Source organism: Hemicordylus capensis, chromosome 4 (assembly GCF_027244095.1).
Source record: "Hemicordylus capensis ecotype Gifberg chromosome 4, rHemCap1.1.pri, whole genome shotgun sequence".
In the NCBI taxonomy this organism is placed as follows: domain Eukaryota; kingdom Metazoa; phylum Chordata; class Lepidosauria; order Squamata; family Cordylidae; genus Hemicordylus; species Hemicordylus capensis.
This window is the reverse complement of record NC_069660.1, coordinates 162,540,192-162,553,569: the sequence shown is the minus strand read 5'-3', so window position 1 is coordinate 162,553,569 and position 13,378 is coordinate 162,540,192. Positions and strand designations below refer to the sequence as shown.

General features: G+C 42.3%; 1 protein-coding gene across 3 annotated transcripts in view; it reads left to right on the top strand.

Moving 5' to 3' along the window:
* The window catches only part of PRRX1 (paired related homeobox 1), an 85,080-nt gene that overhangs the window by 56,070 nt on the left and 15,632 nt on the right, over positions 1-13,378 (top strand). For all 3 annotated transcript variants that reach the window (XM_053247258.1, XM_053247259.1, XM_053247260.1), the window contains exons 2-3: positions 6,578-6,753; positions 12,025-12,206. In XM_053247258.1, coding sequence (XP_053103233.1) covers positions 6,578-6,753; positions 12,025-12,206 — 358 coding nt within the window. The remainder of the gene's footprint in view (positions 1-6,577; positions 6,754-12,024; positions 12,207-13,378) is intronic.

Here is a 13,378-nt window from a genome sequence, read left to right as displayed (position 1 = left end):
CAGCTTTTAAACGAAATTCTTACTACTGTGACAGAGTGTAATGGAGGCTTTCCCCTGCTAATTGCCAGAACTTCTAGTTGCCTCTAGCAATCATATTTGGAGACTCCTTATTGTTATTGATTTGTATATTTTGTCTGGAGCACAGAACCTGATTTTCTTGGCACTAAATTTGGATCCCCCCCCCCCCATAGAGTATGAAGAGTTCTGATCATAAGCACGTAATTTGCTCTGTTAATTCACTCAGCTCTGAACTCTGGTAGCGAATTTAATGGGTTGTCTCTTAATGCTGAATAAAGGGACATTTTCTTTTATTTATTCTAGTTAGTGGCCAAAAAATAGCATGTGCCCATAGTTTTGTGTTGGACACAAGAAAAAGTTATTTCCCCCCTCCTCCAGTACCATTCACAACATTCAGTATTCCAGGTGATTTCTAAACATTTCCTAGGAAATACAATATAGCTAGAAAGATTCAAAGTGATCTCTTTTTTTGGCTCAAAGGACCAAACAATTGCATGATCTGTATAATTTGCATAATTTATTCTGCTTGTAGTGGTATACTTGCAAAATGTGTCATTCTGCATTTTGAAGCCTGCCTTGTAGGATAAAATTTTCCCCTGCTTACACAGAAACTAACTGCTTGGCATCTTCTGCAGGCCTGATGCCAAGGACAAATGTCCCATTTGCTTAGTAGATGGCACATCCCTGCAGGGCCAATGGATTTGCTTTCGCTCCTTAGTAGACTCTTTCTGCCACATACGGCTTTGATCAGTTCAGGAATCTGTGCTTTTTAACATGATACTCTCCCCCTGAAGTCTCAGCTGATTTTTTTTTTTTTTTACAAAGCTTGTTAATATGCTCCAACAGCTGAAGAATTTGGGTGATTTTTCCAAGGCAGGGTATTCTGTATGTTTTTCATTTCATTTAAATCTCTCTGGTGTCTTTTCTTTGAGAAGAGTGTGAGAACTGAACTTAGCAAAAGGCAATTCAAGATGTACTGAATGTGATCCAGTAACCATAAAGCAAAGAGCAAGGGTCTGAATTCTAATAAGGTCTTGATAAAGGATTTGTATTGGCTTTTTCAGTCCCCATAGCAGTGTATTCTCAACATCTCTATTCCTTAACATCCTCTATTCCTATAGTGTTAAAATCTAGGCCTGCCTGCAGCCTAGAGAGTTATCACCCTAACCCAGGATTACGTGTACACCTTGATGGACACATATAGTCCTGAAGTCTAGCTTGATGGTAGAGCATATGCTTTGTGTGTAAAAGGTCCTACGTTCAATTCCTGGTATCTTTAGTTAAAGGATCTCAGCTAACAGGACTGGGAGGAACCTTTACAAGAATTCTTGGAAAGTACTGGGCAAAAATGGACCAATGATCTGATTAAGCTGCTTCATATGTTGTGTAGCTCAAAATTCCCTAACTTAGAGCAGATTGTTAGGCCACAATGTCTAGCTCTGAACTGAGAGTTTGTGACTGGTTATCCACATAGCATGTTTTATTTCCATTCCTTGGTTGATGGGCAAACAGAGGAATGGATGAGCAAAGGGGTGCCTCCTCAGATTAACTGGCATCAAGATCAGGGGGCTTATATTTTTAGGAACTGGCATAATCTCAAAAAAGGAAGACGTTCCCCCTAAATGGCAAAGGACTGGCTCTTGCTAAATTAACTTGCATGTACTATACTGTTCTTGTAATCTTGCCCTCTAGCCCCTTGTCCTGAATATAATTTTTCTACCATGAAGTTTCTTAGTTCTTCATGCATTTGTGGCACGTTAATGTGAGGACTTGTTTCAAAGGGCACAGGCGTTCTTCTGCTCTGGAAGGCACCGGCTGAGTTCAGAGCAGCCATTCTGTTCAGGGATGCAGCTGTACTATGTTCCTAACTGGCTGCGTCTTCTGGATGTGTCCGCTACTGTTTCCCTGCTTCAGATACTCCCCAATAATTTCCCTTCCTATGAGATTTTAAATGTGTATTTACGAGGTGGTTGAGCAGGAAAAAAGAAGTCAGCAGGGAAAAGGAAAACCAAGAGAAAGAGGAGAAGTGCAAATGATCCCGGATGTGGAATGGTGACATTCACTTATGAGTAGGGCTGCTAACCCTCCAGGACTGGCTTGGAATCTCCGGGAATTAGCATCAATTTCCAGGATCTTTCCCAGACAGCAGGCATTACCACAAGTTTACTGCAAGGCTTTACTGCGAGTTCAAAGTTGCCCCCCCAATACCGACTCAAAAAGTGGATTTTTAAAACTCTGAATATAAATCAGGCAATGCTCTAATGCCCAATGAAATGTGTGAAGTGCTCCCCGGTTGCTCACAGGGATTTTGGGGTAATTCTGGCCGATATATGAACGCACACCCTCCATTCCGGAGGTAATGCAAACTAAACCCTGTGTGAAAAACAGACTGGTCACCAAGGAAAACAATCCTGGAGATTTGAATGGCCTGAAATGGTGAACCATATTGGAAGAAATACCGGGGGTGGGGCTAGTTTCTACAGCACTCATTCCACAGGGGCAAATTCTTAAATTAAATGGAATCTCTTTATATCTATTATTTATTATTTATTTATTACATTTATAAACCGCCCCATCCAGAGGCTCTGGGCAGTGTACAATAACTTTTAAAAAGACATAAAACCCACAATTAAAACAATGCTAAAACAATATAAAAACAATTCAAAAATGATTAAAACAATTTAAAACCAATTAAAATACTTTTAAAAACAACAACACTTTATAAGCCTTGGAAGGCCAGGCCAAATAAATAGGTTTTTAGGGCTCTCTTAAAGGCCGACAGTGAGCCTAAACTGCGGATATCTGCCGGGAGTGCATTCCATAGACCCGGAGCAGCTGCAGAAAAGGCCCGGTTCCGAGTCGCCACCAGACGTACTGGTGGCAATTGGAGACGGACCTCTCCAGATGACCTCAACGAGCAATGGGGATCATACCGAAGAAGGCACTCTCTAAGGTAGCCCGGACCCAAGCCATTCAGGGCTTTAAAGGTAATAACCAGCACTTTGTATTTCGCCCGGAAACAGATTGGCAGCCAGTGCAGCTGTTTTAAGACAGGCATAAGATGGTCTCTCCGGTTTACCCCAGAGACTAATCTGGCTGCCACATTTTGGACTAACTGAAGTTTCCGAACTACGTACAAAGGCAGCCCCATGTAGAGCGCATTGCAGTAGTCAAGCCTGGAGGTTACCAGCTGATGCACCACTGTTTTGAGATCCTTCTCTGCAAGGAATGGACGCAGCTGTTGAATCAGCCAAAGCTGATAGAAAGCGCTCCTGGCCACAACCTCCACCTGAGATACCATGGTGAGGCCTGGATCCAAGAGCACTCCCCAGCTGCGTACCTGTTCCTTCTGGGGGAGTGTAACCCCATCCAGCACAGGAAGATCTAACTCATCCCTTAAATTCCGATCCCCCACAATGAGCACTTCCGTCTTGCTTGGATTCAGCTTCAATTTGTTATCCCTCATCCAGCCCATCACTGCCTGTGGGCAGGCATTTAGGGAGTGACTGCCATTTCAAGAAGAAGAAGAAGAAGAAGAAGAAGAAGAAGAAGAAGAAGAAGAAGAAGAAGAAGAAGAAGAAGAAGAAGAAGAAGAAATAGATTTGTGTGTCATCAGCATACTGATAACACCCTGCACCAAATCTCCTGATGACCTCACTCAGCGGTTTCATGTAAATATTAAAAAGCATTGGTGACAAAATGGAGCCCTGAGAGACTCCATATAATAGCTCCCGTTTGAAAGAGGAACTGTCACCAAGCTTCACCATCTGGAATCTGCCTGAGAGATAGGAGCGGAACCACTGCAAAGCAGTGCCCCCTACCCCAATTCCCCCAGGCGATCCAGAAGGATACCATGGTCGATGGTATCGAACACCGCCAAGAGATCCAAAAGAACCAGCAGAGTCACACTCCCTCTGTTGATTCCCCGGTAAAGGTCATCCATCAGGCCGACCAAGGCAGACTCAACCCCATAGCCCGCTCTAAAGCCAGTTTGAAATGGGTCTAGATAGTCGGTTTCCTCCAAAAACGCCTGGAACTGGTTAGCCACCACTCTCTCAATCACCTTACCCAACCATGGGAGATTGGAGACCGGCCTATAACTGTCCATCACTGAGGGATCTAGAGAAGGCTTCTTAAGAAGTGGTCTAATAATTGCCTCCTTCAAACAAGGAGGCATCCTACCCTCCCTCAGAGATGAGTTAATTATATTAACAATCTCCCTGCTAGATAAAAGCAGCCAAGTCGGGCAAGGATCCAGAGAACAAGAGGTAGTCCGCACCACCCCAAGCAGCTTGTCCACGTCATCAGGCATCACAGATTGAAACTGATCCAATCTAATACTGCAAGAGGGATTGCTGGACACCACCTTAATAGACTCTGCAGAAACAGTGGAGTCCAAGTCGGCTCGAATACAGGATATTTTGTCCGCAAAGAACCCATTGAAAGCATCACAGCAGAACAAAGTCCCCAGGGATTGGTTCGAATTGGAAGGAGCCCGAATCAAACTCCTCACAACCCGGGACAGCTCTACCATCCCTAACAGCTGTCGGAAGGGCGTTTAAACAGGCAAGAGTAAATGGATGCCTAAATTTAGGGATAAGAATATTATCTAAATATGCTGCCAGTTTGGAATTAAAAAGTTGTTTCCCCAGATAGATACCACTCCTTAGACAGGCTGTATCCACTTGTAATTCTGTATTGGCAATACGCTGCTTAATAACCTGCCAGGCCTGATCATGTCATAATCTAAGAATTTTCTCATGGGAGAACCCAAATTGAAGAAGTTTATTTTTAACCAAGGTCTTCCACTTATGATTAAAGTCACCAGTCATTACCAAGGAAGCCAGACCTACATTGGCAAAAACCAGTTTTAACCAAAACTTTATAATACAAGTCTAGTAACCCAATTCAACCCTAGCGAGACCTACTTCTTGTATGGTAAGAGAACTGGGAACGCAGGGGGGAACTTGAAGAATAGTTCTAATAAATTTAGACTGTACAGCTTCCAGTGGGCCAAAATTACTAGGCGGCAGTGTACTCTCCCTCCCTCCCTTCCTCCCTCCCTCCCTCCTATTCCTTGCTGACATGGCAATGTCACTACTTCTCTACACTTGTATTTTGAGCTGGGGGCCACCTCAACCGCAGCTGCCTCCCACCCGCCCAAGAAATCTGTGCTCCCTGAGCAGGGAATTGAGATCCAGTGACAACGCTGCACATGCCCAAACACTTTTGCACAACAGGAAGAGACTGCTGTTCTATTGCTGCAGTCAATAGAATCAACTAGAGTCACTGATGGGGGCAGTTTTAATTGGTGGGGCTAAATGAGACAATTGCTTATTATTTCAAGATTATTTTGGTTCTACTGTATTTCTATAATAGGAAATAAAAAGGAAAATATCAACAAGTAGTTCTAAGTAGAATTAATGGAACCTACTTCCCACTCCATTTAACAAGATGACTCTTATAGGGGAGAATTTGAATCAACCCCTTATTTAGCAGAGAAACCCAGTTTGATGAGTACAGAGCTCAAGGAGGAGATTTGAAGACAATTGTTTAAGGGCTAAAACAAATGAAGGTTTATTTTAAGAAGTTACAAACTTAGATAGAAAAGCCTGTACACTGTACTACCTCATGGTGGAAGGAAGAGGAAGGAACAGAGACAACAAAGAAGGGAAGTGTCCCAAGAGTATCAGTCTACCAATCAGAAGAGACTTAGATCCAAGATATTGAAATTAGAGAAAACAAGAGGGCAGTCCTGTACTCTTTAGCTCCACTCCTAATGTCTCTAGTGGTCCATAGGAGATATGGGGGTTAAGAGTAGATGCATATGGAATCACAACTCCAGCAACTCTTACCTAGGATGCCCTTCCATGTGCTTTCAGTTTGATTTGTATCCAGCTGTCCAGCACATGAATTACAAAGAGGCCTTGCCTACAGTTTGAGTGGCCAACATCTTGAAATAACCTGGCCGACTGGCCAAAAAATACCCTTGTCAGGGTCCTTTAGGACCCCTTCTCATGCACTGTGAATGTGGTTTGTATCTGAGTGTCAGCACATGAGTTATAAAGGGATGCTTTCTTTATTCTGAGTGGCTGCTATCTTGAAACAACATGGTGGATTGGCAAAAACAAAACAAAACAAAAAACCCTTTGGGGTCACCCAGGACCTCCTCCCATGTACTATTAATTTGGTTTGTATGAGATTGTAAGTGCAAAAGTAATAACGCACTCACAGATATGGACATACACACAGATACAGTGATCTCATGAGACTTCTTCTCTTCAGAAAGTAGACTAAAATTGGCATTTCCTTCTAACAATGTATGATAACATAGTTTAATAAGCTCCCATTTAATAAGCCTCCCATTTCATCTAATTCTTTATATTGAAGTTTTGGTGATATGTGATTTAAATTTAATTAATGGATAACACAGTTAATGAAGATATGATTGATCAACTAAAATTCCCTAAATTAGCTTGTAGCCTTAATAAATACAAAAATGTAAAATCATCCCATTGTTTCATCTTCTCTCTTTCTTTCATCGACTCTCTTTTATCAGGTGACCAGCTGAATTCAGAAGATAAGAAGAAAAGAAAGCAGAGAAGAAACAGAACCACCTTTAACAGCAGCCAGCTGCAGGCACTGGAGAGAGTCTTTGAGCGGACACATTATCCGGATGCCTTTGTACGAGAAGACCTTGCACGCAGGGTCAACCTCACTGAAGCCAGGGTTCAGGTAATTCATCCAGCTTTCATATGAACACAATTGACCCAGTAGCTGGTAAGAAAACATGGATTCAACAAAGTTCCTCTTCAACAACTCTTGAAAAACCTTAGCAGTCATGGGATAAGAGGGGGGGACAAGTACATGTGTGGATTGTTAACTGGTCTTGTGACCAGTCTTGTAACCTGGTCTTGTGACCAGAGAGCTGGTCTTGTGGTAGCAAGCATGACTTGTCCCCATAGCTAAGCATGGTCTGCCCTGGTTGCATCTGAATGGGAGACTTGATGTGTGAGCACTGCAAGATATTCCCCTCAGGGGATGAAGCCGCTCTGGGAAGAACAGAAGGTTTCAAGTTCCCTCCCTGGCTTCTCCAAGATAGGGCTGAGAGAGATTCCTGCCTGCAACCTTGGAGAAGCCGCTGCCAGTCTGTGAAGACAATACTGAGGTAGATAGACCAATGGTCTGACTCAGTACATGGCAGTTTTCTATGTTCCTAATTCTTTTGAGATAATTCTGGAAGTTTCCTTGCCCCCATTGGGCACTACCACCCACCACACTCCGCTCTGGGTCATCCCTTTCCCCTTGATTTGAAGCGATACATTTGCTGGAATCCCCATTATTCCCTATGGGAAAATTCTTAAAGATGTGTAAACTTAAAAAAATTCACAAAAAATCAGCCCTTTGCCTAATTCCTTTGACATTTGGGTGGTAGCTTCCACCCATTGGACACTACCACCACCACCCACTCTTTTTGCCCTGGGACCCTTTTTAAAAATCCAAATTGATTCGGATGCGGATTCGGAAAATTCGGCTACAAAACAAAACAGGGCTGATTCGGATTCAGAAAATTTGGGTACAAAACAAAACGGGGGTGTTTCGATTCGGATACAAATCAAAACAAGAAAATTCCAAAGTGCACACCCCTAATAATCAACTTGTGGAATTCTCTGCCACAAGATGTGGTAACAACCAACAGCCTGGATGGCTTTAAGAGGTGTTTGGACAACTTCATGGAGGAGAGGTCTATCAATGGCTACTAGTCTGAAGGCTATAGGCCAGCTCCAGCCTCAAAGGCAGGATGCCTCTGAGTACCAGTTGCAGGGGAGTAACAGCAGGAGAGAGGGCATAGCCTCAACTCCTGCCTGTAGGCTTCCAGCGGCATCTGGTGGGCCACTGTGTGAAGCAGGATGCTGGGTTTTGGGCCTGATCCAGCAGGGCTGTTCTTATGTTCTTAATTAAATGAGAGACTATAGGCAGAGTTGTGCACCCCCCAAAAAAATCCAAATTCCACCCCAAGAAGAGTCTATACTCAAAATTACTTGCAAATCAAATCTTGTACAAGTTCTCTTACTTTATCATTTTACACTAAATACAAAGATCAATAAATAAACCAGTATAAATACAATTAATCTCAAATCACAGGAGATGGTTATTAAAATAATCAGTGTATGCATTCATATTATAACCATATGTAATTTAACGTTATTGCATTTTAATACAAAAATCATCTTTAACTGTTCTGTTCTTGTATAAGAAATTTTAAACCTATCAATACAATTTATAAAAGCTATCCCTCTTTCAAAAATAATAATATTCTAAGGTGTTTTAAGCTTACGTGCTTTATTCTGAACTCAATATTTTAAAATTGTTATATTAGTGGTGGGAAGTCTGCTAGGAACAATGTGGTAGGATGATATAGTGAAGTAGCCATACAGGTACAAATAGTCCAGTCCCCAACTGCAGACATTATATATATATATATATGAAGTAAGTGTGTGTGTGTGTGTGTGTGTGTATACGTGTGTGTGAGTGTGTATATATATGAAAGCTTGGATTTTACTTGATTTCAAAACCCATGTAGAATCTGGTTTCTGGTCCATTTTGACCAGTTTCTGCATGAAGGTCTGTGCACATAGAATTAGGAATGTGCCAAAATGTGATCTGGCTTCTGAATCGCAGCACAATCCCTATAAAACTGAGGGCTACCACAGCCCTTTTAACATGGTGGAGAGCAGGTCCATCCCTGCTCCTTCGCTGCTCGCCTCCATTACCGTACTTGTGGTTCTCCCCCAACTCTAGCTATCAGTGCATGCCAGTGGCGCTCTCTCCCAGCTGCTCCCATGTGGTGCCAGCACACAGGGCAGCTGAGGGAGAGCGCCACCAGTGTGCGCTGATAGCTGGGGGTGGGGAGCACTGACAGTGGCAGCGAGTGGAGGAGGAATGAACTCCCATCACCCATGCTCACACAGCAATTTCCTTGCATTGCAAGAATTTTTCATACTTAAAAAAATTAAATCAAAATTGCTTTGAACTGTGTGTGCTCCCTTTCTTCAGCACATCCAAGAAGAACCTCTGCTTCCTTCTTCTTGCATTTCATTCCAAAGGAAAATTTAAATTACTAGACCAGAAGCTGGTTGTGATCTGGTCTAGTCAATGCTAACATTTTCATTGACTTTTACAGCATTTGGGGAAGCAACTGCAATCAGGTTTTTTTTTACCCTAAAGCGAGGAGACCCACCATTACTTTACAGTTATCAAACTACTATTGCTGGATCAGGATTAGCACCATAGTGGCAATATGCAGGGAATCGCTCTTGTTGCTGGTAAAAATGGTTGTCTGTGCACAGCTTGGCCCCCACCCATTTGCCTTGTCCCTCAGCTTCAAAACAGAATCGACAGTCCTCGGAGCCTGCTGGCTCTCACCTTGGCAAATATAGCCAGCATCTGTTTCTATGATTAAAAGTAGATAGGGAACCTCAATGGGAACCTTAGTAAAGTCGATAGCCCGAGAAGATTTTTATGACTTTTTCTGGCAGCCCTACTCCACTTAGAATTTTGCCTCTGCCATAAATTCAATTTGAAAAATAGTCATGCATTTTCTACACATTTCCCCTCTTTTCACTGAGTTCCTCCTGATCGTTAAAGCAGAGAAGGCTTGCAGCTGCTTCTAGAATTTAATAGCTATTTCCCCCACTGTGGAATTTCATTGGTTTGATTTAAGCCCACTGCAGAAAGAACACAACTCTCTGCTAAGCATGGGTATTGTCAGTTCCTTGGGACAAAGACCCTGAGCACAATCCGGACCAAACGAAGCACTTTTAAGTCCTTTTGATCTTTTAGCAGGGAAGATTTGAGTTCCTGTTTGATGTCTCACTGAAATCACTTAGGACTTAACATGGCTTAGCCTTAGTTGGATGGTGTTCTCTGCCTTGCATAGAACATTTAGCAAGAGGAAACCTTGCTCCTAATTGGGTCATGGATATAGTTATGCTAGTCCATTGACTATACTGACTTGATTTCTGTAAAATATTGTTGAACTCATCTTATGAAATATTGTGATGTGAACCCTCTTTTTGGCTAAAGTTTTGATATACTGGTTATTTATGAATTTAAACCTGCCCTCGACCGGAGAGGATGCTGGATGAGTCACATTCCAGAAACCAGCAAATATGCCCAACGGGGCTGTCTCACACCCATTGCCACCTGAAGCCTAATACTCTTCCTCCTAATCCCGACTAGTAAAATGCCAAGCTAACTATCAGTAGTTCAGAAACACCATCTCCTGGTAGCTGGTCATAGCTTTTCCTTCCCAGGCTGCCTGTAGCAATTAATACCTGACCTAGCAGAGTCAGTTTCAGAGTTCACTTCCCCATGAAAGTAAAGTGTGCCTTTGAGTCAGTGTCAACTCCTGGTGACCACAGAGCCCTGTGGTTGTTTTTGGCAGAATACAGGAGGAGTTTACCATTGCCATTTCTCGCACAGTATGAGATGATGCCTTTCAGCATCTTCCTATATCGCTGCTGCCCGATATAGGTGCTTCCCACAGTCTGGGAAACATACCTGCGGCGATCCAAACCGGCAACCTCTGGCTTGCTGGTCAAATCATTTCCCCGGTGGACCCAAACATACAGCTGGCATTTAGCCCTCAGCCACATAATTGATTGGCTAGGACTCACAAAACAAAATTCCATGTACACAATTGTCTATTAGAAAAAGTAACACACATACTCTTTCTCTCTCAAATGGATATGGTGATACTAGTCCATTGACTATACAGACTTGATTTCTATAAAATACTGTTGAACTCATCTTATTAAATATTGTGATATCTGATATCAGGATGAGAGTATGCTGTCTTTTAATCTAATCAAGTTGTAATCTAATCAAGTCATAGAAAGACTTGATCAATGCCAATCCAGAGAAGAAAAGTTCATGTTGTTTTTATCCTTTGTTTTCATTCCTAATTGCTGGTTTTGTTAATGGTTCTATCTTTCTGTGTTTTGCCAATGAAAATGCATTTTTTGTAATACGCTAGGCCAGGGGCATTGTGTAACAGCTTAAGGTGGTGGTGCTCCAGAAAACTTTCTGCCATGTGGCTCAAAAATAATAAATTGATGGTCTGATAATGGATCATTCTCATTATATGAACTTCTTTTCTTTCTCTTATCTTTACTTCTTTTGTAAGCAGTTTCTTTGCTGCCTTTCCCTGGCTCTGTCCCTCATTTATGTAGGCCCTAAATAAAGAAATAAATACACAAACGTGTGTTATAATTTTTGAGACCAGTTTTCAAAAAGGTGCATGATTATGAAAATGGAACAATATGCTGGGAGGGGTAGCAAGATGTGCCATATTATTCTGAAATAGAATGTGCCCTGTTGCCATGAACAAAATGGGATTTTAGACCCACAAGACCAATGATGTTCATGGAAATGGATCTGCGAGGGCGCCATTTCCAACCCCTTCAATGACCAACTGTTGGGAGGATCATATGATCCTTCTATGAACTCACCCTACCAGCCTGAGCCAACATTTGTTTATGATTGATTATTTAGCAGATGCCTGTGCCTTTCATGGGCAGGTGTTTGTTTAGCTAGGTTGGGTTTCCGTTCTCTAGCAGGGCAGAGAAATGCAAGAGACAAGGCTGTGATTCGAGCTACTCCAGTCTTTCTTGACTTTTGGAATAGTTGCAAGCAGGAGACATGATTTAAGGGAACAGTCAGAACTGGCTGCTCTAGATGTGAGCATCTATTTATGTATTATTGATTTTTCTATGTAAACCGCTTTGAGAACTTTGGTTGAAGAGCGGTATATAAATATTCATAATAGTAGTAGTAGTATAACATGTTACCAGACTCTTCGCGTACACTCAGCAGGGAGGTGTGGCTAATGCCAACACCCGTATTGTACAAGCACACAATACAAATATATGTTTGCAAATATATTTGTCGCATTCTCACTTTACATCTGACTGCTGACACTGATGTGTTGTCCTCCCCTCCTAGGTGTGGTTTCAGAACAGGAGGGCAAAGTTTCGCAGGAATGAGAGAGCTATGCTTGCCAACAAGAATGCATCCCTCCTCAAGTCCTATTCAGGGGATGTGACTGCTGTGGAGCAACCAATTGTACCTCGACCAGCTCCAAGACCCACTGACTATCTCTCCTGGGGGACTGCCGCTCCTTACAGGTGACTGTATAATATGTCTCTCCACCAGTTTTCCCTTGCTGTGAACCAGCCAGTTCCTGCATGAATACTCTGGGGAAATCTAAAGAAATAAATGGCTCAGCGAAGACTCTCCATTATCCCTTTCTAATTCCATATCTATTAAGAAGAAAACCATTCTAGAACTGTTTACATTTGTTCTATTTTATACTGATCCTCTTTGAGCAATTGGGCATATTTACACCACAGACTTAAACTGGTTTAATAGCCATTCCCTCTCCCTAGAGAACCTTAGGAATTGTAGTTCTGTCAGGGAAGAATTAGGGATCACTGTTAATTCCCATTGCTCTCACTAAATTACAAAAGGACTGCACAAAGAAGCAAAACCTCATTGCTTTGGAATTTGGAAGGCCCCCCATTCAGTGGGCTACTTCACCTGCACATTACACCTTGAGTCAGTCCTGACTGTGCAGGTTGCTTGGAATCAGATCCAAAGCTTCACCCATATATAATAGAAAATCACTAACACACTTATAACTTTTTCACATTATGGCAGAATGGGATGAAAATTGCAGGGTTATAAACCCTTTCCAGGGGCATGGAGCCTGTCAAATTGCAGACAAATAGGCATAAGAGTTCCTGTGCAGGGCATTCCAAGGTTTGAGGTTTCTTCCCTATCTTAAAAAACTTCCTCTGAACTATGGAATCAGATCTGAATCAAAGCAGACCGATTTGCTCTGATTCAGACCTAATTTGTAACAAATGGGTCTGAAAAGCCTTCTTTGATTCAGATCAGATTTGACCTTCAAAGTTGTGCAACCCTAAACTACAGTGCAACCCTGAACTACATTCCCCAGGATTCTTTGAGAGTAATCCATGACAGTCAAACTAGCATAAAACAATACTAGTTTGTAAAGCAAACATGCCCTAGGTGCTATTCTGGAATAAATATAAAGCCACACCGCCTTTTTAAACTAAGCACCCCATACAGTTGTTGAGCAGCTATTAAAAAAAGGTGTTGCAAAAGGGGATGTTGAATATCTGCTTTGTGTAGGAGCACCCTGAAGCATTGTGATTCTATAGATCCTTGGCTGCCTTTTAATGTCTTCTGAAAACCCAGGAAGGCTGTGAAAAGAGTATGGCAGAGCAGGAGCTCCCGCTAGAATAGTTAACAGGATCAGTGGTGCTGTTAGGCA